At 39.8% G+C, this 27,781-nt stretch overlaps 1 protein-coding gene across 6 annotated transcripts; it reads left to right on the top strand.

The window, feature by feature from the left end:
* The first annotated feature begins 178 nt into the window (after positions 1 to 178).
* On the top strand, positions 179 to 27,276 carry scel (sciellin). Of its 6 annotated transcripts, XM_024388604.2 has the most exons (26): positions 217 to 323; positions 1,848 to 1,955; positions 3,584 to 3,660; positions 4,334 to 4,401; positions 5,931 to 6,039; positions 6,274 to 6,336; positions 6,852 to 6,929; positions 11,576 to 11,611; positions 11,897 to 11,944; positions 12,039 to 12,071; positions 12,194 to 12,241; positions 12,453 to 12,527; positions 12,610 to 12,681; positions 18,177 to 18,245; positions 18,434 to 18,499; positions 18,603 to 18,650; positions 18,847 to 18,915; positions 21,453 to 21,503; positions 21,624 to 21,674; positions 21,934 to 21,993; positions 23,804 to 23,860; positions 25,158 to 25,214; positions 25,354 to 25,425; positions 26,047 to 26,164; positions 26,440 to 26,542; positions 26,721 to 27,276. In XM_024388604.2, exons 4-26 carry the CDS (start codon positions 4,359 to 4,361, stop codon positions 26,735 to 26,737), a joined length of 1,443 nt encoding a protein of 480 aa, XP_024244372.1. In that variant the 5' UTR covers positions 217 to 323; positions 1,848 to 1,955; positions 3,584 to 3,660; positions 4,334 to 4,358; the 3' UTR covers positions 26,738 to 27,276. The 6 variants fall into 6 exon arrangements, with proteins under 6 accessions (XP_024244371.1, XP_024244377.1, XP_024244375.1 ...); XM_024388605.2 differs by lacking the exon at positions 1,848 to 1,955 and having other exon boundaries at positions 198 to 323; XM_024388606.2 differs by lacking the exon at positions 3,584 to 3,660.
* The last annotated feature ends 505 nt before the right edge of the window (positions 27,277 to 27,781 follow it).

Below are 27,781 nucleotides of genomic sequence, written 5' to 3'. Positions count from 1 at the left end.
AGAGGTGTCCCTCCTACTCTACTCCACCTAGCTGATTCCATTCTCTGTGAAACCCCAAACAATACATACAGCAATCAGTGGAGTGCGAAGATGACGAAAGAAAGAGAGAGAGAGAAAGAGAGATGTCTCTGAGGCCACACCTTCGGGTGCCATTGGCCAGTTTGGTGTCCCCTCCCTGGAGGTTAAAAACATGGATAGAGAATAAAGAAAGGTGTAATAACAAGTGACTAAACTAGTGACTGATAGACTTGTAAGAGTACCTAGGCGCTAGTAAAACTTTTGAATATCTGTTGGGTGAGTGGACCAGCTTTCAGCTTCCAGGGGTATGTAGCCTGTCTCTCTGCCAGATCATATACGCAAAGTCAGTGTTTTTGATTTAGTATCATAAGAAGGCTAGAGGTATGTAAAGACAAACTTATGTTTCGTTTTTCGTATTTCTCATATCAGAGAAGATTTGAATGTATGTTGTTCGTTGTAACATAGGCTGTTGTGTTAATTAAGATAATGTGCTATGAAACAAAAGTATGTTGTATTGAATGAGTAAGAATAGAATGTATTGAATGAATATGTTCACAAAATTATCTGCATGTGTGAATGTATTTGTCAGAGCTTTTAAATGGGTTATGAGAATTCTGTCATGAATAGGATCTTATATACTGACTATACATAATGATATGTACATATTTTTTACATTGACATGAAATTTGAAAATATAGTCTAATTTCTTAAAATCATCTGTAGATAATGCCTATTGCAATGCTTTAAAAAAAACTCTGTATTCATAATGTGAGCTGTTAATCAATCTCAAATCATAGCAGCAGACTGCTCTTACCTCATGTAAAATGTAGAATGGGAGGCAACAGGGATATGACAGAGTTAGAGCATTCTTTGTGACCTGGTCCCTGATCTGTCTGTGATACTGTCTTGCCAGGCATGACAATCACCATATGAGTTGGCAACACAGCACAAGCAGGATACTTTTTCTGTCTAAAGTTATGAAGCACAGCTGGAGTCCTTTGCTAGGAATCAAACTGATTATGCATTAGAAATGAGTAACACAACATGATCTACTCTGGATCTCAGTGCCACCTCTAGATTGACATTAGCTGTATGAGTTACAATAACCAATCCATCAATCACTATTCAATAATTAGTGGTTAAAAAAGATTAAAATTATTTTTATTTTATTTATATTCCTGCTCTATAGGCAGATACAGAGCCATATATAGAGAATTATATGGCTCTGGGCAGATACTGTACTTCCCAGCTCAGATACTCAGGCCTGCTAATGAAAGGCTTGCTAATGTTTTGTCAAGGTTGTGTTCGCACCGAATAATGTGGGTGTTAGTGGGAGAGAGTATACTCCTTATCATGAATGGCCCGAGGAATGTTGCTTATGTGCAGCTCTGTGTTCTACTTTCAAAGGTGTGTATAGGAAAGGTGTGTCGTTGAGGGTGTGTCTGTATCTCACTCTTTGGGGGCAGAGCAAGACAGACAGGTTTGCGGGCTTAACTGGTGAGTCAGGGATTAGAGAGCACTGGCAGTTGGCACTGTTGGTACAACAACATAATGTGGACAAGGGTTGTTATCTGAAGAGCAAATTCTGCCTATGTCGACATACTACAGTACAGAAAGATAGTTTGGTCTGTCGTGTGTGGGTGTTGTGTCGTTGGGCTGCGTCATGTTACAGCAAAATGAAAAATGTCCATTGTCTCTGGGTCATTCTTGAATTGGAGTGACATTTGCATCCCATTTGCAACCCGTTTATGAAAATCCTCAATGATCTGAAATGTGACAAAATGACCCTGATCTTGGTAACTGATTTGCTTGATCCCTTTCTACTGCAGCTTTCTTCCCCCCTCATTGGAGAACCTTGGACGCGCGTTTTTTATTTAAACATTGCTTCCGGGTCCCTAAGATCTGGAAGGCGGAACATGTCCTCTCCCTTTACTAAGGTGGGGATCCTTCTGACCTAGATAACTACCGTCCAGTTTCTACACTATCTTGCCTTACAAAAATATTAGAATCACTGGCAAACTTTTTTAACTTCAAATGATATTGTTACCAGTCTGTTTTAGATCTGGACATAGAACCGTTTCAGCTGCTATGCTTGTCTTAAATTTTATATAAAATTGCTTAGATCATAGGAATCACTGTGATGCCATTTTTATAGACCGATCCAAGGCCTTTGATACTGTTGACCATCACCTGGTCATTCAAAGATTGTCTGAAATGGGCCTCGACCAGGCGTCTTGCAAGTGGTTTGGGAACTATTTGTCAGATTGGACACAGTGTGTGCTTTCTGATGGTGTCAAGTCAAATTACCTTGATATTACTAAAGGTGTCCCATGGGGGTTGATTTTGGGACCTGTCCTCTTTACTATTTATATAAATAATATTGGTCTATCTGCAAAAATCTGTTACATTAATCTATATGCAGATGACACTGTTTTGTACGCTATTGCCTCTAAGGCTGACCAGGCTATGTAGAAATAGATAATGCCTCTCCCTGAACAGTAGGAGGCAGATTGTACAGGAAACTTTCCTGTGTTACGTCCGTCATTAGATGAATGAGACCAAAGCGTAGCGTGGAAAGTGTTCATGATTTTTAATACTGAACTCTGACAAAACAACAAAATACAAAACTGAACGTAAAGTTCTGCAGGGCTAGACAGCAACTATTCAAAAACAAGGAAAAAGGGCTGCCTAAGTATGATCCCCAATCAGAGACAATGATAGACAGCTACCTCTGATTGGGAACCATACCCAGCCAACAAATAAATAGAAAAACTAGAATGCCCACCCAACTCACACCCGGACCTAACCAAATAGAGAAATAAAAAGGCTCTCTAAGGTCAGGGCGTGACATCCTGCCAGTTCTTGACTACGGGGACACCATTTATCGGAATGAAACAGCCACGACTCTTAAACCTTTGGATGCCATGTACCATAACATCCTTGGCTTTATCACAGGTGATAGCTTAATACGCGCCACTGTATCCAAAGTTTGTCTGGTCCTCCACCACACTAGGTAAATCCGCTTTTAGTTTTAACATTCCACGTTTTTGGAATCACTTACAAAGTGAATTACATTTGAATTCCCTGTTGCCATTAGGGCAGTTTTAAAACCCTGATGATAAATCAGATCACCGAGGTGTGAATTGTTTTGATTGATGACTTGAATAGTTTGTTTATGATGCCTGTGATGTTTGTGATGTTCTAATGTAATGTACTTGTTACTTGTTATTGTATCTTGTTATTCTATCTTGTATCGTGTAGTTTATTTTTCAATTATATGTCCTCAGGGCACCAGTGAAAATGAGACCCTGGTCTTAATTGGTTTCCCTAGATTAAATAAAAGTTAATAAATAAATAAACTACTGAAGCATCCAATGATGTCTCCTGAAAGGACTGATCTCTATAATATATAAACAACTTTTGGAAAGTTAGCCATTAAAAAAGTATGGTCTACAGATCTAATTGAATCTAAACAATCCTTTAACTGGAACAGAATATGGAAAAATATGACCATGGCATCCCGTAATCCGAATCACCAATTTATATATTTTAAATTTGTTCACAGACTATTTAACACCAAGGAAATGTTTTACAATGAAATTGGCCCCAACTCCCAACTGTTCACTGTGTCCCCTAAATCAGGTAGGCACATTCCGTCATATGATGTGGGAGTGCCCTGCAGTTGAATGCTTCTGGGGCTTACAAAATTCATTTTGAAGTGCATGAATTTAAATATTCAATGCTTTGCATCTATTATGTTACTTATCGATGATAGCCCCTTGAATCTCTCAATCTATCAACATGGGAAACATGGTTTCTGGGTGGGAAGGGAGGATGGGGACTGAGGGCTAGGCTAATGGTTTTGGTTAACTTAATCTTTGTATGCATTTCTTTGATCATTTCTGTACCTGTGACCCCCCTCATTGGTGTTACCGTCATTGGTGTTACTACTCCTACATGTAGGACAATGTTATCAAGATGGTATTTTTTTTTAAAGCAAGTCAGCTGTCATAATAGCTGATTTAGGATGGGAAATACATTTAAAAAAAATATAACCCTAAAGACTTAGGGTTTTGTGTAGAAGTTGGATATATTTCTCTATAACAACACAGTTGTTACATAAGATGACAGGTGACATGTCCTGGTCACCTCAATGGTATAGTTTCTCTGAATGTATATATTACCCCAGTAGAGTGGCTTACCTTGTTCTTGAACACAGCTCCTTATTGTCATACAGTAACAGCATTGTGACCAATAGCACCACCCTGTGGATGAATGATGGTTACTGAATTTAGAATATTTCCCTTTTTTCCAGATTCAACAAACGTGACAATATCAACATGTCTTATTCCTACTCCAAGAGGTCTTATTCTACCAGTACCGGTAAGTAACTATGTGCCTAGGGAAAGTCTACACACCCCTTGCACAATTTTCACATTTTGCTGCCTTCAATTTTAATATGAAAAGGGTTAAATCAATATTTTCCCACTACTGATGTACACGACCTACTTCACATTTTTTTTAAGTTAACTTAAAAAAAATATATATATATATATATATATATAGCAAAATTCTTGGTTGTGAAATGGCTCATTACTCATTGCTAAAAAGCTATTTTTGTTTCTTTTTGACCATATTAATTTAAAACAATCACAATAACTTAATTACTTAATTGTTACCCAGAAATAATATTTGAAATTGAGATAAAAACATCTGCATTGGACCTATAAGCATCATAGTGATATCTCTGAGTAGTTTCCATTCTCCCTCACAGCTCACTTAGGAAGGATGGCCATATCTTTGCAGTGTCTGGGTGATATGATACACCATCCACAGATGAATTACCATACTTGACAAATACTCAAAGGGATATTCGGTGACTTGGAATTATTTCGTAACCTCCCCTGATCTATGCCTGTCTGAAAAATGCATCCCAGACATGCTTCTAAAGATCATTGGTGGCTCTGAGGTTAAATCATTGTTTAAAATGCACTATCCAACTGAGGGACTTTACACTTTACAGAGACAGGGGAAGTTAGTCTTAAATAATGAGAACCACTTATTTTGCAAACGAATGGACCTCATTCAACAATTTGTGGGATTTTCCATGAACATATTTTTACCTGAACTTATTTAGGTGTGCCACAAGGGGTTTGGAGACTTTTGCAATCAAGACTTCTTTGTTTTAAATTTTGTATTAATTGCAGAACATTTCTATAACTGTGGAGTAGGCTGTGGAAAAAAAATCCCAGTGTAATAACTTTCTAGATTAAAATTTAAAGAAGCAAAATGTGAAAACTGTGCAAGCTGTAGACTTTTGCTAGGCACTGTATACAGAATAACACAGCATATGAGCATTATCCGTGCCACATAGCTGGAATTTCACATTCCTAACAGCAATGAGGTAGACATGACTTTCACAAAGGCTGTCTGTTTTTACTGTTCTTATACACCCAGTGTTCACTCCTCCATTTGTCCATTCATTCAGCCATGTTTTGTGTCCCAATCCACCCCTAAGCTTTGTTAATGGAGCAAAAGCAGAATGGCCATTGTGTGAGGACTGAACAGCAATGACACTGGTTAAATATTAGGGGCGGGTAAGAGTACTTAACTCCTCGGTGGATTTTGACAGAGGGTGCGGTTTCACAGTGTCATAACCTCACAAAGGGGTCAGCATTGTAACCGGTGTTGAGTAACCAGAATGACTGGATCAGGTGAAAGACAAAGACTGTCCCTGAGTTAGATGTACTAATAGGACAACAGTAATAGTTATGCACTTTCAATAGTGATAATTCTGTCATTATTATGCAGTACTGCTTTTGTTCAGTCAATTGCAATATTTTATATAAGATCAATGTATAGGTCAGTTTGTCAGTGTTGTGTGTCTGTGTGTGGTGTTGTGATGGTTGTAGCTAAGAGCAGCAGTCCCAGCCAGGCGATTGAGGACCCCAAGAAGAAGACTTCTCTGCTAAAGGACAGAAGTTGGATCAGGAGCAACGCAGATCAGGACGAAGCAGTCGAGTGAGACACTGGCATCACACAACAAACACACCACACGAACAAACATACAAACCACACACACACACCTCCACCGATCATCTGAATGGAACATTACTGTAGGGTGTGGTAGAAGTTTAGGATGTGACTAAACATGGCTGCTGTGTCATTACTGTTAAATAAAAAAAATATTAGTAGTGGTTGCTCAAATAACAAGAAACTGCCTCTCAACATGTCCTCTTCTTTTCTCTCATTTAGCCAGGATCCAAACTTTGGCAGAGTGGTTCTGAACAAATACCGTTCCAATGAGGCTCTTGACAGGTAAAGATTCTTATTTCCTGATACTGTATCTCCCGAAGTCCCTTCCCTCATATACAGTGCCTTGCGAAAGTATTCGGCCCCCTTGAACTTTGCGACCTTTTGCCACATTTCAGGCTTCAAACATAAAGATATAAAACTGTATTTTTTTGTGAAGAATCAACAACAAGTGGGACACAATCATGAAGTGGAACGACATTTATTGGATATTTCAAACTTTTTTAACAAATCAAAAACTGAAAAATTGGGCGTGCAAAATTATCTCCTCATCTTGGCTTCAACTTGTATATAGATCCATGAAAACCCGAAGCACTCTAATAATACACCTTTTCATGGATCTTTCATGAATACTTACCGAAAAAACAGCAGCCTCCTTCGAGATAATGAAATGAAAACATCTGCTCATTACTGAAAGATTGTGGTCTACTTACTACATCATGAGTGTTATTATCCAAGGTTCAATATAATCATAGTAGCTCTCTTTGACCTATGGTTTTAACAAACATATTCATTCACAGTGCTGAGCCTGCAGACTCAAAATCCCCTCAAACGACAACCACCAAGACATTGTCCTCCGTAGAGGCACTAAAGAAGAGGTATCAATATCACTGTACAACACACACTGTCATCCTCCTCAGAAACCAATATGTGTCCTATACCTAAAGTGCATATCATAAATATTCACTCCCCTTGGATTTCTTCATATTTTATTTTGTTACAAAGTGAGATTAAAATAGATTTAATTATACGTTTTTGTCAACGATCTACACAAAATACTCTGTAATGTCAAAGTGGAAGAAAATTGCTAAAAAATATGTATTCAGGAAAAATAAAACACTAATATATATATTGATTCGTAAGTATTCACCCCCACAGTCAATATCCCAGCAGCGATTATGGCTGTGAGTCTTTTTGGGTAAGCTTGCATTGTACAATATTTGGCCATTATTCTTTTTAAAGTTATTTATGCTCTGTCAAGTTGGTTGTTGATCATTGTTAAACAGCCATTTTCAAGTCTTGCCATAGATTTTTACACAGATTTCAGTCAAATTTGTGAGGCCACTCTGGAGAATTCACTGTCTTCTTGGTAAGGATCTGCAATATAAACTCAGCAAAAAAAGAAACGCTCTGAACAAAATGGAGGGGGGGGGGTGTCAAAATCAAAAGTAACAGTCAGTATCTGGTGTGGCCACCAGCTGCATTAAGTCCTGCAGTGCGTATCCTCCTCATGGAGTGCACCAGATTTGCACGTTCTTGCTGTGAGATGTTACCCCACTCTTCCACCAAGGCCCCTGCAAGTTCCCGGACATTTCTGGGAGGAATGGCCCTAGCCCTCACCCTCCAATCCAACAGGTCCCAGACGTGCTCAGGTGATTGAGATCCGGGCTCTTCGCTGGCCATGGCAAAACACTGACATTCCTGTCGTGCAGGAAGTCACGCACAGAACGAGCAGTATGGCTGGTGGCATTGTCATGCTGGAGGGTCATGCCAGGATGAGCCTGCAGGAAGGGTACCACATGAGGGAGGAGGATGTCTTCCCTGTAACGCACAGCTTGGAGATTGAATACAACAACAAGCTCAGCTCAGCTTGGAGATTGATATGACAACAAGCTCAGTCCGATGATGCTGTGACATACCGCCCCAGATCATGACGGACCCTCCACCTCCAAATCGATCCCACTCCAGAGTACAGGCCTCGGTGTAATGCTCATTCCTTCGACGATAAACGCGAATCCAACCATCACCCCAGGTGAGACAAAACCGCGACTTGTCAGTGAAGAGAACTTTTTGCCAGTCCTGTCTGGTCCAGCGACGGTGGGTTTGTGCCCATAGATGACGTTGTTGCCGGTGATGTCTGGTGAGGACCTGCCTTACAACAGGCCTACAAGCCCTCAGGCCAGCCTCTCTCACCCTATTGCGGACAGTCTGAGCACTGATGGAGGGATTGTGCGTTCCTGGTGTACCTCGGGCAGTTGTTGTTGCCATCCTGTACCTGTCCCGCAGGTGTGATGTTCGGATGTACCGATCCTGTGCAGGTGTTGTTACACATGGTCTGCCACTGCGAGGATGATCAGCTGTCAGTCCTGTCTCCCTGTAGCACTGTCTTAGGCATCTCACAGTACGGACATTGCAATTTATTGCCCTGGCCACTTCTGCGGTCCTCATGCCTCCTTGCAGCATGCCTAAGGCACATTCACGCAGATGAGCAGGGACCCTGGGAATCTTTCTTTTGGTGTTTTTCAGAGTCAGTAGAAAGGCCTCTTTAGTGTCCTAAGTTTTCATAACTGTGACCTTAATTGCCTACCGTCTGTATGCTGTTAGTGTCTTAACGACCGTTCCACAGGTGCATGTTCATTAATTGTTTATGGTTCATTAAACAAGCATGGGAAACTGTGTTGAAACCCTTTACAATGAAGATCTGTGAAGTTATTTGGATTTTTACGAATTATCTTTGAAAGACAGGGTCCTGAAAAAGGGATGTTTCTTTTTTTGCTGAGTTTAGATTTGGCCTTGTGTTTTAGATTATTGTCCTGCTAAAAGGTTCATTTGTCTCCCAGCGTCTGGTAGAAAGCAGACTGAACTAGGTTTCCTCTAGGAGTTTGCCTGTATTTAGCTCCATTCGGTTTATTTTTTATCCTGTACAAACTCCCCAGTTCTTGCCGATGAAAGCATTCCCATAACATGGTCTTGTGCATACAGTTGAAGTTGGAAGTTTACATACTCCTTAGCCAAATACATTTAAACTTAGTTTTTCACAATTCCTAACATTTAGTTCAAATAAAAATTCCCTGTCTTAGGTCAGTTAGGATCACCACTTTATTTTAAGAATGTGAAATGTCAGAATAATAGTGGAGAGAATGATTTATTTCAGCTTTTATTTCTTTGATCACATTCCCAGTGGGTCATAAGTTTACATACACTCAATTAGTATTTGGTAGCATTGCCTTTAAATTGTTTAACTTGGGTCAAACATTTCAGGTAGCTTTCCACAAGCTTCCCAGAATAAGTTGGGTGAATTATGGCCCATTCCTCCTGACAGAGCTGGTGTCACTGAGTCAGGTTTCTTGGCCTCCTTGCTCGCACACTCTTTTTCAGTTCTGCCCACACATTTTCTATCGGATTGAGGTCAGGGCTTTGTGATGGCCACACCAATACCTTGACTTTGCTGTCCTTAAGCCATTTTGTCACAACTTTGGAAGTATGCTTGGGGCCATTGTCCATTTGGAAGACCCATTTGCGACCAAGCTTTAACTTCCTGACTGATGTCATGAAATGTTGCTTCAATATATCCACACAATTTTCCTACCTCATGATGCCATCTATTTTGTGAAGTGCACCAGTCCCTCCTGCAGCAAAGCACCCCCACAACATGATACTGCCACCACCGTGCTTCACGGTTGGGATGGTGTCCTTCGGCTTACAAGCCTCCCCCTTTTTCCTCCAAACATAACAATGGTCATGATGGCCAAACAGTTCTATTTTTGTTTCTTCATTTCTCCAAAAAGTACGATCTTTGTCCCCATGTGCAGTTGCAAACCGTAGTCTGGCTTTTTTTATGGCGATTTTGGAGCAGTGGATTCTTCCTTGTTGATATAGGACTTGTTTTACTGTGGATATAGATATTTCTGTACCTGTTTCCTCCAGCATCTTCACAAGGTCCTTTGCTGTTGTTCTGGGATTGATTTGCACTTTTCGCACCCAAGTACGTTAATCTCTAGGAGACAGAACGCATCTCCTTCCTGAGCGGTATGACGGCTGCGTGGTCCCATGGTGTTTATACTTCCATACTATTGCTTGTACAGGTGAACGTAGTGCCTTCAGGCATTTGGAAACTGCTCCCAAGGATGAACCAGAGGTTTTAGCTGATTTCTTTTGATTTTCCCATTATGTCATGCATAGAGGCACTGAGTTTGAAGGTAGGCCTTGAAATCCATCCACAGGTACAACTCCAATTGACTCAAATTATGTCAATTAGCCTATCAGAAGCTTCTAAAGTCATGACATCATTTTCTGGAATTTTCCAAGCTGTTTAAAGGCCCAGTCAACTTAGTGTATGTAAACGTCTGACCCACTGGAATTTTGATACAGTGAATTATAGGTGAAATAATCTGTCTGTAAACGTATGTTGGAAAAATGGCTTGTGTCATGCACAAAGTAGATGTCGTAACCGACTTGCCAAAACTATAGTTTGTTAATTAAGAAGACATTTTTGGAGTGGTTGAAAAACAAGTTTTAATGACTTCAACATAAGTGTATGTAAACTTCCGTCTTGAACTGTAGATTTGCAGATGCTATCACAGGGGCAGTGAAATGGTTATGTTTCTAGCTCTAACAGTGCAGTAATACCCAAAAATACATACATAATCCAAAAAGTTAAATAAATAAAAAATAAATAAATGATGCAGCCATAAACATGCTTGAAAATATGGGGAGTGGTACTCAGTGATGTCTTGGAGAATTACTTTAGTGCGTTGTTGCAAACACGATGCATGTTTTGGAATATTTTTTATTCTGTATTGGCTTCCTTCTTTTCACTTAGTCCTTTAGGTTGGTATTGTGGAGTAACTACAATGTTGTTTTTCTCCTATCACAGCCATTAAACTCTGTAACTATTTTAAAATCACCATTGGCCTTATGGTGGAATTCCTGAGCAGTTTCCTTCCTCTGCATCAACTCAGTTAGGAGGAACTCTTGTATCTCTGTATTGACAGGCTGTATTGGTACACCATCTAAAGCCTAACTAATACCATGCTCAAAGGGATATTCAGTCTCTGCTTTTTAATTTGTATTTTTTTTATCGGTGCCCTTCTTTGTGAGGCATTGGAAAAGCTCCCTGGTCTTTGAGGTTGAATCTGTGCTTTAAATACACTGCTCAACCGAGGGACCTTACAGATAATTGTATGTGTGGGGTACAGAGATGAGGTAGTCATTCAAAACTCATGTTAACCCCTTTATTATTATACAGAGTGAGTCTATGCAACTTATTATATGATTTGTTAAGCACATTTTGACTCCTAAACTTATTTAGGCTTGCCATAACAAGGGGGGTGAATACTTACATAACCAAGACATTTTAGTTATACATTTTGTATTCATTTGTAAACAGTTATTTAATTATTTATATAAATACATCACAAATAAATCCATTTCAATCCCACTTTGTAATGCCAAAAAAAATCCAAGGGGGGTGAATACTTACACTGACTGATGACATTGCACTCTAAAAGTCATCTGATTGCAGATTTGGTGGGAGTCAGGATGAATTGAGCAAGGGCAGGTCAGTAGGCTTTTCTCCTCCTTTACAGAACTCACACCTTTACTTGTTGCAGTAATATGTTCCCAGTAGACAAAATTGCATGAAAATACGCAATGGTCAGGTTGTAAACTCGAAAAATATGTCTTTACCTGGTTATAATCAATCTGGTTAGCTGACATCACTTTAACCAGAAAAACAGATTCTAACCAGAAAATTACACAATTATGACACCCATGCCCAAATTTTGTCCACTCAGTTAGCAGTTATATTATTGTTAATAAAATGGAATTTCCCCTTTTGATGTAGCACCCTGCCTTCAACTTATGGACGTACTAGCACATCCTACACAAAAAGGTAATGTTCGAATATGAACAGAATTGTTTTGTAAGTGGATATTTAGATGTTGTGAAAGAGATTATCTCCAAATGCTGTCTTTTGTTTGTTATAGTACCTCACCACCAAAGTCAGATTGTCTCAAGACGTAGGTGACCCTATATTATAATGAATTCCAGTTGTGCTTGTGCACTGAATAGTTTGTGTAATAAAATGTATTGTCCATGAAATGTCTCATATTCAGCCTCTACTAATGTAATGTCATTACAGAACCACTGTCTCTAAAACAACAGTCACAGAGGAACCTAAGAAAACAAGGTAGATCATTAGTTTTACACTTAAAAAATGTGAGTGCTTTTATTCTGTTTCAATTTTTCCTTTTTTTTGGAGTGGGGGGGGGCAAGCTAGTCATCTATTATGCAAGGGAGCCGTGGCCAAGTTTATTCACCACCTTTATAAACGTATTGCTATCAAAGGTGACACAGTACCATTTTAATGTTTTGATATTCTGTTGAATTCATTCCTTCAGCACCACAACAACTACCACCACCAAAGGTGGAACAACTACTGAGACTACCATCTCCACAAGCCAGCGTGTGAGCAGGTATGGCATTTACACACACCTGGTTTATCTTTACTATTCCCCATCAAAGGATGTACATAAACATTCTTGGTTCTGTTTACAGATCCCCAGTTGTGAAATCTCCCACCACCAACACTGAGAGCTTCACCGACCGAGTCTTCAGCTCCAGAAAAGGGTAAAACCGCACCCTTTGAAAATAGGGGTGGCAGATAGTCTAGTGGTTAGAGAGGCGAGCAAGGAACGGGAGGGTTGCCAGTTTGAATCCGGGTCGGAAAAATGTTTCGGGAAGTGAGCTGGCAAAGGCTTGCTGTATCAAAATTTTATATGCTATTTTGTGCCCTTGAGCAAGGCACTTAAACCCCCTCTTTCGGAGGGGTTGGGACAAGTCAAAATTTGGTTTGACCTTGTGTACAATTGACAATTTAAGTAATCTTAATACAACACCGTATTAAAACATCTATGGCCTGTACTATAAATAACCATGATGCTATATATGATAAGCTTGTGATAGGCCTGTGAGGGATTGCAGGGAGAATATGTTTACCTGTGTTGGCAGAGGACCCAGACAGGCCCATTGATCATAATATCATGTTCCTGCTGCAGCTTCCCACACAGAGACATATATACGAGCACACATACTTTTTCTTTTTACCCCCAGTGGTATTTTATTTTCCCTGCTGCATCCAAGAGGATGTCTTATCATGTCAGTGGTAGGCAGACTGGTGACACAGCTGGCAGCAGGGCTGTAGACTGACATGCAACTTGTTGAGTGAAGCTTTGAAGTACCATTCTGTAGTGCTTGCGTAATTGCGTTTGATGCACGATTTAGTTCTGGGGGGAGATGTGTTAGACAAGCGAAGTAGTGTCCTCTCTAACACTCTAAACAAAAACTCTCAGCCCGTTTTTGGTGAGTCTATGGGCCAAATGCCCCCTTCCGAAATTCAAAAGATGTGAGCACCTGTGAAATCATGATTTGTCCAAATGAATTACATAAGACACCCTCCTCACCACCTTCAAGGCCATGCTGAGAATGTTGTTGCTGTTAATTAAAATACACATATTTTTTTAATACAAAATACTTGCATTTAAATTAAATAAATATATTTTGTAGTTTATTTTGGTACACTTGATCTTTATATTATTTTGTAATTGTATTTTGTCAAAGTGGCCACCCCCAAAGTGTAAGATCAGTCTTGACAAGGCTCATAATGACATAATAATTATCCCCCTTAGAGTCTATTGACGCACAGGCGCGTCAATCTAAGTAACATAATAAGAAATTCCCCATCAAAATCCGTCAATTTAATCTAGAGATACTGTATCTGTTTTTTGCATGGACTGTGTCTCAATCTACCACATCCATCTATGGTGGCCTTCCGCATGTGAGGTGGAAGGTGGCCAAGCTACAGCAGTGTTTGTCAGACCATGAAAATGTGTCTTCTCATGAAACGTCTGTAGCATCGATGTGCCAACTTCTTTTTGTAGCGTCCGAACCGTTTGGGTTACAAACTACTGGGACCCTACTGTGGAAAGGGGAGATTCTCACGAAAACTAAATGTCTGAAGGTAATCAGTACCAGTAAAAAAAATGTAATGCAGGTAGTTTCATGCCTAACCCCAAAAAATTAGTAAAATATGTGTAAAACACAATCATATACCAAATTTCTGGACTATTAAGCACACCTGAATATAAGCCGCACCCACTGAATAAAAAAAAAGAAAGTATTTTGTACATAAATAAGCCGCACATGTCTATAAGCCGCAGGTGCCTACCGGTACATTGAAACAAATTAATTTTACACAGCCTTTAAACGAAACACGGCTTGTAACAAAAATAAATAGGCTTTAACGAAACACGGCTTGTAACAAAAATAAATAGGCTTTAATGAAACACGGCTTGTAACAAAAATAAATAGGCTTTAATGAAACACGGCTTGTAACAAAAATGTAAAAAATAGCAGTAAACAGTAGCCTACCAAGAAAGTCATTGGTCACTATCTTCCTCCTCCTGTGCACTGAAACCACTGAAGTCATCTCCTTCGGTGTCGGAGTTGAATAGCCTCAGAATTGCTTCATCCGATGTTGGATCGTTTTCATTGTCGCTCTCGTCACTTTCATCCGGAGGCAAATTCCCCGCTGAGCTCATGCTGCCCTCTTCAACACGCAGCAGTCCAGCCTTTCGAAACCCGTTGATGATAGTGGATTTTTTGACAATGCTCCACGCTGTCAGGACCCACTGGCATACTTGACCATAAGTTGCTCTTCGCATGCGGCCCGTTTTAGTCAAGGATTTCTCCCCACTTGTCATCCAAGCCTCCCACTGAACACGGAGCGCCACCTTAAATGCACGATTTACACTGATGTCGAGTGGCTGCAAATACTTTGTTGTGCCCCCAGGAATAACAGCTGGAATTGAGTTTGTCCTCTTGATGGCTTCTTTCACAGAATGTGTTGTGGGCCATCATGCTGTCCAACATGAGCAATGCCTTGTTCTTGTGAAAGAATCCTCCCGGTCGCTTGCCGTAACACTCCGTATGCCATTCATGCATTAGGCCTTCCGTCATCCATCCTTTCTTGTTGACTTTCACAACAATTCCTCTTGGAAATTTTTCTTTTGGCATCGTCATGCGTTTAAAAATCAACATCGGTGGAAGCTTTTCTCCCGATGCCGTGCAGCTCAGAACACAGGTGAAGTGCGTTTTTTCATGCCCAGTTGTTTTCAGCGTGACGGATGATTCGCCTTTCCTGTTGACAGTCCGAGTGAGAGGCAGGTCAAACGTCAGAGGAACCTCATCCATATTTATGATGTCGTGCGGGCCGATGGAATGCTCCGCTTTCTTTGCATCAGTGAATTTGCGGAAGTTTGAAACTTTTTCCTCGTAGTCGGGAGGGAGCTGCTGACACAGACTCGTCCGTACCCTGATGGCCAGGCTTTACGTCTCATAAATCTTAGACACCACAATGGTCCACCTCTAAAATCCTCAAACTTCATTGCGGTGGCGATTGTTTTGCCTTTCAGTTGGATCTGCACAGTTGAAACACCTCGGCCGTCTGCTCTCTGTGTGTTGACCCAGTCTTCAAGCTCATTTCTACTTCGGGCCATCTGCTTTTCCTCCCTCTGAAAGCTTTTGTTGTCTTTTTGCGTCACTTCCTCACGCTGCTGTTTCCAACGTCTTATCATCGACTCATTAAGGCCAAACTCCCGTGCAGCAGCTCTATTTCCTTTTCCAACAGCCAGATCGATCGCCTTCAACTTGAAAGATGCATCATATGCATTTCTCTGTGTCTTTGCCATGATGAGGGTGACAAAATGACTACCCTAATCAGAATGACGGGAAGTTTGAGCGCGCTCGATTTACGTCACATTATGTGACGGTGCTCAGTTTTTTGGCGGTATGAATCTTGTGAAAGCGGAAAAAATACATAAATTAGCCGCGTCATTGTATAAACCGCGAGGTTCAAAGCGTGGGAAAAAAGTAGTGGTTTATAGTCCGGAAATTACGGTATATATATATACACTACCGTTCAAAAATTTGGGGTCACTTAGAAATGTCCCTTTTTAAAAAAAAAGAAAAGCGCATTTTTTGCACATCAAATTGATCAGAAATACAGTGTGGACATTGTTAATGTTGTAAATGACTATTGTAGCTGGAAATTGCAGATTTTTTATGGAATATCTACATAGGCGTACAGAGGCCCATTATCAGCAATCATCACTCCTGTGTTCCAATGGCACGTTGTGAAGCTAATCCAAGTTGATCATTTTAAAAGGATATTTGATCATTAGAAACCCTTTTTGCAATTATGTTAACACAGCTGAAAACTGTTGTTCTGATGAAAGAAGCAATACAACTGGTCTTCTTTAGACTAGTTGAGTATGTGGAGCATCAGCATTTGTGGGTTCGATTACAGGCTCAAGATGGCCAGAAACAAAGACCTTTCTTCTGAAACTCATCAGTCAATTAACCTTTATTTGACATGGCAAGTCAGTTAACTTCTTGCGTCGAGCAATCCCGTATCCGGGAGCGTAATCATAGCCTCAAGCTCATTACCATAACGCAACGTTAACTATTCATGAAAATCGCAAATGAAATGAAATAAATATATTGGCTCACAAGCTTAGCCTTTTGTTAACAACACTGTCATCTCAGATTTTCAAAATATGCTTTTCAACCATAGGTACACAAGCATTTGTGTAAGAGTATTGATAGCTAGCATAGCATTAAGCCTAGCATTCAGCAGGCAACATTTTCACAAAAACAAGAAAAGCATTCAAATAAAATCATTTACCTTTGAAGAACTTCGGATGTTTTCAATGAGGAGACTCTCAGTTAGATAGCAAATGTTCAGTTTTTCCAAAAAGATTATTTGTGTAGGAGAAATCGCTCCGTTTTGTTCATCACGTTTGGCTAAGAAAAAACCCTGAAAATTCAGTCATTACAACGGCAAACTTTTTTCCAAATTAACTCCATAATATCGACAGAAACATGGCAAACGTTGTTTAGAATCAATCCTCAAGGTGTTTTTCACATATCTATTCGATGATAAATCATTCGTGGCAGTTGGGTTTCTCCTCTGAAGCAAATGGAAAAATGCACGCAGCTGGAGATTACGCAATAATTTCGACGGAGGACACCAAGCGGGCACCTGGTAAATGTAGTTTCTTATGGTCAATCTTCCAATGATATGCCTACAAATACGTCACAATGCTGCAAACACCTTGGGGAAACGACAGAAAGTGTAGGCTCATTCCTGGCGCATTCACAGCCATATAAGGAGACATTGGAACACAGCGCCTTCAAAATCTGGGCCATTTCCTGTTTGAAATTTCATCTTGGTTTCGCCTGTAGCATCAGTTCTGTGGCACTCACAGATGATATCGTTGCAGTTTTGGAAACGTCAGAGTGTTTTCTTTCCAAAGCTGTCAATTATATGCATAGTCAAGCATCTTTTCGTGACAAAATATCTTGTTTAAAACGGGAACGTTTTTTAATCCAAAAATTAAAAGAGCGAAGAAGTTAAGATCAAATTCTAATTTACAATGACGGCCTACCCCGTCCAAACCCGGACGACGCTGGGCCAATTGTATATATATATATATATATTTCCAGAGCTTTCTTATATCTCCTAGATATAGGACAGACACTCCAAAACCGTAGTCCTTAAGATGTTTTAGCCATTTATGAATTTGTTATTCAATGCATTATGGTAGTGAAGGCCAAATTCAATATTTTATCAAATCATTTGTTTACTTTTTTTTATACCTAAAGGGGTCCTAGAATTCTAAATCAAATAGCTGAATGATCCATTGTATGACCATCTTAAAACCATTCCACATGTCAGCTTAGAACCCCTCCCCAGCTGTAGTAAATCTGGCAGAGATTTAACAGTAACAGTAACAATGCAACAGGAACAGTAATGTAACTGCGATGGTAACGGGTAACGGTAGCGGTAACAGTAACATATTCCATACATAGAACACCACCTTCAAAGCCAAAAGTGAGCGAGAAGTCAAAGTGACCAACCCCAACGTGTAAAATCAGGCTTGACAAGTGACACAATAACATAGGATGTGTAACATGTGCTATACTGTATAATCCCCAAACAATATAATCAATTCAATCCATGCAGTATCTGGTTAATAATAAATGAGTTACTGTTGTCTTGGCAGGACTGAGGATCAGTTAGTCAGTAGTCTGATACCAACATCCGTCAAAACTGAATACTTGATCCCAGACAGGTAAGATCTTTGCTTAACAATTTTTTCATCAATAGATAAACATTCACATTATTTTTAAGATTTTAGAAGGCGATTAAAAAACGTTCTCATACTTGATTTGGTCGTGTCCACATTCACCAATGAACTAGTGTAGGAATATTGATGAATATTGGTCAACATATTGATCCATTTTTCCCATGTTTCTCAAGCACGACAAGTGTCTCCAAAACAGACACTGTGACACTGAAAACCACTAAAAAGGAAAACACTTCCGGGTGAGTTTGAGCAGCGATAAACACAAACACACAATGTGAACGACTTTTGCAAAACCGTAATGAAATGCTATATTTCCCTAAAAACACATTCCTTTTCATTCAGAGATGTCAGCAAGAAACCCCCCACTATCCCAAAGCGGACTTCCTCAAAGTAAGCATACTGACCTTCAATTGAAGGCCTTGGATTGGTCCATTATATTCATATTGTCCCTTCTGTCAAATACGTTTGGTGCAAAAATCCATTTAGCTAACGATAATGACTTCGGTGTTCAAATTGATATAAGGGTGTTGACATTGAACATCATTTAATAATGTATCTAATTACAGTATAATTATAATCTTCACAGGACCGAGGATGACCTCTTTGATACTCTCCTGCCGACAACCATGAATGCTCGCTACTCCTCCCCTGACAGGTAAGGTCTCCCTTAGGGAGGTGTTCATGTTATTCCAGATACTGCAGGATACTGCACTCTGTATTGAACTTGAAAGGTTCACTAAGAAGTCTGTTGAATCCAATAAACTTCTACAGTACCTGTGTAATATAATACATTGAATTCAGTACAAGCTAGAATGATCTATATTATTCAATATTGAGACATGTGATGCTGCGAAGCAAGGTGGCTGTCTGAAAGGAGCCTCCCAATAAAACCCTCCCAATTTCATCAAAGTTCGATAAAATAGTCAATTTAGTATCATTGTTTTTGAGGGGAAAGTTGTTTTTATTTGTTTTATCAAAGTATTTCAACAATGTCTGTGTTGAATTCAGCTTCAGCACGTACACGTAGCACAATCACTAGCGCAGCGTCTAAAAGGGCTAGCATGGCTGCTAGCACTTCAGCAAGTATGACCTTGAACAGGCAGAACATAGAACCGAGCTCGTTGTCTGTCGGCCTTGCAATCATCCCTACAGAAGGCCATGGAAGAAATGGGTAGAGTCAGCACCATTCTCAAATCGAATGTTCCTCAGGTCATGCAATCTCAGATGGATATGCAAGAAGATGTATTGGGCGTATTTACAGAGGCTAGATGAAGCAGAGGGTTGGATATCAACGCTGGAGGATGACTGATTAAGAAAGCCGAGAATAACGGCAAACTGTATGAGGATCTCCACAGAAGCGTGCAAGACACAGCTAACTGAGACAGGCGCCTTAATTTGAGTTTTGTCATGTTAAAGCAACATAAGGATGAGAAAGGAAAGATGTGTGTTGAAGCACTGGTAAATGGTAATAAGGTTACTATGTGTATTAATATTTATGCACCAAACAAGAAGGATCCTGGGTTTTTCCATAAGGCCATGAAAAAATAAATAGTGGCGGGAGACTTTAACCAGGTTCAAGATGGTATCCTTGATGAAACTACTTATTGTAAAACTGTACCAAGGAACAGAGCAGCAATACACCTATTAATGAGGGATCTTGGTCTGGTAGATATATATGGTGACGTGTAAATCCTAGGGAGAAGGAATATACATTTCATTCACATAACCATAAATCTCATTCCAGGATAGATTACTTCCTAATTTCCAAGAGTACGACTAGAGATGTGATAGATTGTAAAATAGGCGTTATTGCTTTGACTGACCACGCAACAGTGGAATTATCTATAGTAGTTGAGGCTGATATGGCTAAGAAAAGCATTAGATGGAGGATGAATACGTCCTTATTCCAAGATGAAACATTTAATATTTCCCTCGAAGATCTCAAGTGTTTTTTTTCAAACAAACATTACTTCCACTGACAAATTGATTACGGTGTTGGAGAATTCTGAAGCTTAAGTTTACGGGCAAAATAATAGCACACACCAGTAGAAAGAAAAGGGAAGATAGAGTTGAAATACTCGTCTCAAATTAAATATTTGGGAAAAATAGTTATCCAAGAAAAATAATGAGTCACTATTGAAAAGTCTGTCATCTGACGATTCAATTACATGAGATCTATAACAAAAAGGCTGAATATGCAATGTTTCGGCTGAGGACAAACTTTTATGAAAGTGGTGAAAAAGCAGGTAAATTATTGGTTAGACAATTGAAACAAAAAGATGCCAGTTTTGTAATACCAGCTATCAAAAATGGAAGTGGGGAGGTACTGACTGGTACAAAATATAATAACAATGTGTTTTGTGACTTTTATTCAACTCTTTGTATATCTGACTGTAACTTAGACCCAGCTAAATTGAATGCCTTTTTTTCAAAGAGAGTTTCCAGGGGTGTCCCCAGAACAAATAAAACATTTGGATGCTCCTATATTAGAATCTGAGATAAGAACAGCCATCATATCAATGAAGTCTGGAACGTCACCAGGATTAGACGGCTTGCCGGTTGAATATTACAAGAGGAACATTGACGTATTAGCTCCTATATTAACACGGCAGAAGCTCTGGAACTGGAGCAGCTACCTGACGCTGTTAATAAGGCACTAATTTCATTCATTCTCAAGAAGGATAGAGACCCCACTGACCCAGGGAGTTTTTTGCTTTCAAAAGTACTAGCCAGGCTGGAAAAGGTTTTGCCTCATATTATTCACACAGATCAGGTTTGTAAAAAGTAGAACCTCCACAGACAAACTTAGAAATGTGCTTCACCTCATGTCAAAAATAGTACTCAGCCTTTTACCTGGATGCAGAGAAGACATTTGATAGGGTGGACTGGGGCTTTTTGACAAATACCCTTAAAGTTTTGCTTTGGCCCTGGATTTATCAAGTGGGTTAAGGTATTGTACTCCAATCCAATATGATCGCTTCCTTTTTTAAATTTGTCGAGGGGAACACAGCAGGGTAGTCCTCTCACCTCACCTCTTTACTACATTTTTGGAACCCTTGCTAAACATTATCATCCGAACACTCAAGTGGTCCACAGTATATAACATTTCTGATTATAAAAATTGGTTTCATCATGTGATATTTGTAGATCAACTCAAACTGAGCATATCATTTCCATTGTTTATACTTACAGTACTACAACCATCACCAATAAAGAATTTGTCACTGTGGACAGCCCCAAAGGGTAAGTTTTACTGATTTAATCAAATCGATTTCAGCAAAATACTTCTCAATATCAGTAACGGTTCATTATCTGTGTGTGAGGTGAGTAGCCAAAATGTATCCCATCTTTGTTTCCATTTAGGGATGTCAAAACTGTGAAATCTCCGACCTCTACAACTAAGACCATCACCAGGTAAACATAATAACCTCTAAACAAGAACCAGTAGTTAATGATATATTCTTCTTCAACAATGTTGTATTTACAACTTATATGATCAACAGTTACTGTCCTTCATGCAACTTAACTATAGCTTTCTAGGGATTGCATATTGGACCGATAATTGTCATCAAATTATAACATTTCTGTTGTCATTTCAGTCAGATTTCACAATAACACAGCCATCTTCCTTAATATCGCGTTCTCTGTCTCCCATTCCAAACTGCTCCTACAGTAGGAGTGACGATGTCTCCTCTTCCAGGTCCTCTTCCTACACAATCAGCTCCAAGCCAAGGTAATGGTTGTAGAATAGTGTACTACAAAATGCTCTGTACAATGGCCCCTGACTAATATATGGGCATGTTCGAGAGCATCAAATTTGTGATGTGGGTAAATGCGCACTGGGTAAAAACTAGAAGTCGACCGATTAATCGGACTGGCCGATAAATTAGGGCCGATTTCAAGTTTTCATAACAATCGGAAATCGGTATTTTTGGGCGCCGATTTGACTATTTTTTTTTTTAAATATATTTTTAAAATCTTTATTTAACTAGGCAAGTCAATTAAGAACACATTCTTATTTTCAATAACGGACTAGGAACAGTGGGTTAACTGCCTTGTTCAGGGGCAGAACGACATATTTTCACCTTGTCAGCTCGGGGGATCCAATCTTGGAACCTTTAACTAGTCCAACGCAATAACGACCTGCCTCTTTCTCGTTGCACTCCACAAGGAGGCTGTCTGTTATGCGAATGCAGTAAGCCAAGGTAAATTGCTAGCTAGCATTAAACTTATCTTATAAAAAACAATCAATCATAATCACTAGTTAACTACACATGGTAGATGATATTACTAGATATTATCTAGCGTGTCCTGCGTTGCATATAATCTGACTGAGCATACTAGTATCTGACTGAGGAGTGGTAGGCAGAAGCAGGTGCATAAACATGAATTCAAACAGCACTTTCGTGCGTTTTGCCAGCATCTCTTCGTTGTGCGTCAAGCATTGCGCTGTTTATGACTTCATGCCTATCAACTCCCGAGATGAGGCTGGTGTAACCAAAGTGAAATGGCTAGCTAGTTAGCATGCGCTAATTGTCGATGTGTTCCTGGTTCGAGCCCAGGGAGGAGCGAGGAGAGGGACGGAAGCTATACTGTTACACTGGCAATACTAAAGTGCCTATAAGAAAATCCAATAGGCAAAGGTTAATGAAATACAAATGCTATAGAGGGAAATAGTCCTATAATTCCTATAATAACTACAACCAAAAACTTCTTATCTGGGAATATTGAAGACTCATATTAAAAGGAACCACCAGTTTTCATATGTTCTGAGCAAGGAACTGAAACGTTAGCTTTCTTACATGGCACATATTTTACATGGAACATATTGCACTTTTACTTTCTTCTCCAACACTTTGTTTTTACATTATTTAAACCAAATTGAACATGTTTCATTATTTACTTGAGGCTAAATTGATTTTATTGATGTATTATACTAAGTTAAAATAAGTTTTCATTCAGTATTGTTGTAATTGTAATTATTACAAATAAATAAATCAGCAGATTAATCGGTATCGGCTTCTATGGTCCTCCAATAATAATCGGTATCAGTATCGGTGTTGAAAAATCATAATCGGTCGACCTCTAGTAAAAACTGGTTCAATCAACACTATTTCCATCCCATTTCAACCCCCAAAAATCTATATGACATTGAATCCACGAGGAACACTCAATGGATTTGCAAAAATTCATCAGTATAAGGGCATTTAGTTTCCCCCCACTTTTAACCTAAATCCAATGACATGGTGAAATGTTTTGTTGAATTCACAACAGTTGACAACTCAACCAAATTTCAATCAAAATTAAAAGATGAAGTGACGTCTACGTCCAGTAGGTGGTGTCAGACTGACTGATGTACAGATAATAATGATTCGTTTTTTAGGATGAAAGGTGATGACGTACTGGAAATCAGTAAGTCTGCTATCGCAGACTGCAATGCAATCATCTCGAGAACAACCTATTAGAGACGGGTTTCACAGCCCATAAATCCTCACAAGACTTTGAAAATAACCTACAATCCCACCCTATTTCCTCACACACAGTGAGGACTACACCTCAACCAACACCCGTAGAAGCTACTCCAGCAAGCCAGACAACAGGTATGTAATGCCCTTTAAATTAATCTGATGAAATGATTAATGGCATCATGCCTGGGATTGTATTTATCTTTATCACTAAACATAGTTTCAAAGCCAATGCCACTCACAAAGCAGGCAGTACGCTTGACCTCATCTTTACTAGAGTCTGTTCGACCACTACTCTCACTACCCTCACTCTCACTACCCTCCAGGTCTATGATCACTATTTTGTTTCCTTTTCTGTCTCCCTTTCCTCCAACCCTAGCCACTCAGCCCCTACCCAGATGCTCATGCGCTGTTGCAATCTTCGCTCTCTCTCTACCACTACTCTCTCCTTTTCTATTTTACCATCTCTCCCTTCTGCTAAATCCTTCTCCCTCCTGTCTCCTGATTCTGCCTCTTCAACCCCACATTTCTCCTATTCCGTATCCTATGACTCCCTCTGTCTTCCTCCCAGCCTAGTCGGCCCTCCCCTCCGGCTCTGTAGCTGAGTGACTCATTGTGAGCTTACAGAAAAGGTCTGCGGACAGCTGTGCGAAAATTTGGGAAAACTAAACTTCCCAGAGGACCTATCATCCCTCCTCGTCACACAGGAAGCGGCGCCTAATCAAGGCAATTGTACAGGCATCTCTCGTCTGGACTACTTCAACTGGATGTTGGCTGGACTCCGCTGGACTCCACATCAAACCCCTGAAATTCATACAGAACGCTGTAGCCCACCTGGTGTTCAACCTTCCCAAGTTCTCCCATGTCACCCTGCTCTTCTTCACACTCCACTGGCTTCCAGTCGAAACTCGCATCCACCTCAAGACCATAGTACTTGTCTACGGAGCAGCAAGAGAAACTGCCCCTCCTTATCTTCAGACTATGCTCAAACCCTAAACCCAGATGGGAGGGCAGCTCTCGCTTTGCCCAGTCCAAGCTCTTCTCTGTCCTGGCAGCCCAATGGTGGAACCAGCTTCCCCCTCAAGCTAGGATAGCAGAGTACCTGCTCATCTTTTGAAAACTTCTTCAGAGTATTTTAAATAATCCCAGTGCACCCTCTTCTCACCCCAACCCCCCTCACCCAAAAAAGGCTTTTGTGAACTCTCGCACTTGACTTTTTCCCCGCCTTACTATCTTGACTTTTCTGATAGCTACTTTATTGAGAAAACATTTACTATGACTGAAATGTGCTTGTCCCACTTAGCTATCTTAAGATGAATGCACTAACTGTATGTCGCTCTGGATAAGAGCGTCTGCTGAATGACAAATGTAAATGGTTGTGATTTTTCTTATGTGCACCTATATGACAATATATATTATGTTACTACACCAGTGTCAGTGTCACCAGCCCCATTGTCTACACCACGTCTACTACCTACAAGGACAGCAGGTACGGTAGTATTAATCGGCTCCTACCTGGCAGTGATTTGCATGCAAATTAACTAGACCACCTCTAGGCCACCATCAACATCCATTTTGAAGAATACATGTAACAAACTGTATTTGAACGATTCCATTCTCATCTTCAGCCGGGCTGAGGACGATCTGTTCGATTCTCTCATGTCAAAACCCACCAAGACGGTGTATTCTACTCCTGAAAGGTGAGATTGCAGGAATGCATATCATCTCATATGGGATTCCTGAAAGACAGGACAAGCTCTACTTTATGTTGTTGTTGATAAACCAAAGTATTAGTGATTACACCATATAAAGGAACAACCTCCTAATTATTTATTTTTTCATAAAATGATTGTCAACTCCATCAGACACCAAGTGTTTAAAGGCCTTGATTATGTCATTCTAACATTATATTATTTAAACATGTAATACACATTTTCAAACAAATATACTATATATTTGTTTATAGCACAATATAATGCTCCAGGGCTAATTCCATTAGCACAAGGATTGTCCCAACTTTCAAGAATCCCGTCATCTATGTCATGATCATCATGCTTTCAAACTGTGCTATTTATATCCATGTTTTCCTCTGACTGTGCACATGATTATGACATCACATGTACAAACAAAAACATGTATTTTATGGTTATTACATATCACAGTTGTAAAAGACCAATAACATAGTTACAACATATGACATAGTTATCTAGCCACAAATAAAAAGCTGCTGATGGTTTTGATAAAATAACTCCCCTAGCTGATGCAGTCTAGCCTTACATGAGGTCCATGCATGCTCTCTCATACAGCCATGTGATGATTAGTCCCTCTAGGACTGTTTTGGAGAGAGACCTGTGCTCTTACTGCCGTAAGCCCATGAGTTCCGACCCCAAGATGGTGCTGGAGGATATGAAGATCAACTGCCACACTACCTGCTTTAAGGTAAACTATTGAAATACTACATTCTAGTATCCATGCCTGAGTGTGTGTACAGAGGCCTCTGTCTTCTTATCAGATCTGCAATATTGTGATATAAATATGTTACATTTGCACCACTACATCCAATAATTGATTGATTGGATTACATCCAACCATCTTCTCAATGAGATTATCGGACTCTGTGTCTGCCTTGAGATGTAACAATCAATACACATGCATCATGATCTTCTTCTTTGCCTAATGAGAGTATCTGACATTGTGTGTCTCTGTGTTCTCAGTGTGAGGTGTGTAGCAGTGACCTGGGCCATCTCAAGGCAGGGGACAGTATGTGGGTCTACAGACGCACTGTCCACTGCGAGCGCTGCTTCGAAGTCACCAGAGGTAAGCCCATTTAGAAACATGCACAACTAGAGCTCATACTGATGATTTACTGTATCAATATTTCACAAACGATGGGTCAAAATTTACTGGCTTTCAATTGATTAGCTTAATTTTGGGGGCATAACATCTCCAAACCTATGTTGGGTCACTGTGCGGTAACACATATTTTATTTTACAGAAAAATGGCATCGTTGAACCTCAAGTTCACGTGGATGAAGATGGGGTCTTTATTCTATGGCCGTTTAAATAGATTGAAGTTTTGAATTACATTTTGGTGACATGGGTCCTCATTATATAGGTACAGAAATGTATAGAGGTTGAAAAATAGCATATTTTTCAGAATTGGGTATGAATTCTTGTGTTTATAAAATGGAGAGGATATTAATATTTTACATAACCCTTGACAGTTAATGTTTTCATGCATGAATATACTATATGGGATATGTAATCATGGTTATTATCTGTTATTTTTACTTTTAGTAACCTATAATTACTTGACTCTGTTTCTGAATCATGATAGGTTAAACATCCACAGTAAAATGCATGTAAGCCAAACATATATTTTTTTTATACCTGTCTCAGCCAGCTGTTTGTCTCCATAATCAACATATTTCACAGGCATTCACCAATAGGCTTACAGTAAGATATCCATATGGTGCAATAATTAGGGCCGGGGGTTGGTTGTGTGTGCAATACAAAACTATTAAGCATTCTTTATTAAAATTTTGACAGAAGTTACACAAAACAGTTTGTTTTCTTTAAAGTACGGTATTTGTATGCATTTTGAGTAAATATACCACTCAGTACAAAGCGTAACGCAATCTAGCAAACGCTCAAGCGACCTGAACGCACCCCAATGTAAGGCTCGACTCTGGAGACAGGAAGCACGTACATGGAGTAGACATTTAACTAAACCAACGGACATGGAACAGGACAGGAGCACACAACGACATTATACGGGGAACACACAGAGGCAACAGACATATAAAGGGGAGGCAATCAAATAATGGGTTCAGGTGAGTCCAATGATTCCCTGCTGCGAGTGATGGTAACCGGAGATGAAGCGCAGGTGCGCCCAACGATGTGCGTAGTGAAGACAGTTTGGCGCCAGAGAGGGAGAGGGAGAGCGGGAGCAGGCGTGACACCCAAAGCATGCGCCAAATATCCCCTCCCCTTCCGAAATGTAAAGAAAAGAGATTGGTTGCGTTGCACTGCACTGCTTCGAAGTTGATCTTGCAA

The sequence above is a fragment of the Oncorhynchus tshawytscha genome, linkage group LG26 (assembly GCF_018296145.1).
Source record: "Oncorhynchus tshawytscha isolate Ot180627B linkage group LG26, Otsh_v2.0, whole genome shotgun sequence".
NCBI classification, from domain to species: domain Eukaryota; kingdom Metazoa; phylum Chordata; class Actinopteri; order Salmoniformes; family Salmonidae; genus Oncorhynchus; species Oncorhynchus tshawytscha.
The sequence above is the reverse complement of the archived record's forward strand: the minus strand, read 5'-3'. Positions and strand labels throughout refer to the sequence as shown.

Coding starts and splice junctions, on each gene's coding strand:
- scel (XM_024388603.2), top strand. CDS start 4,359: ATGTCTTATTCCTACTCCAAGAGGTCTTATTCTACCAGTACCG. Junction 4,402..5,930: donor GTCTTATTCTACCAGTACCG/GTAAGTAACTAT, acceptor TGATGGTTGTAG/CTAAGAGCAGCAGTCCCAGC. Junction 6,337..6,851: donor TCCAATGAGGCTCTTGACAG/GTAAAGATTCTT, acceptor ATTCATTCACAG/TGCTGAGCCTGCAGACTCAA.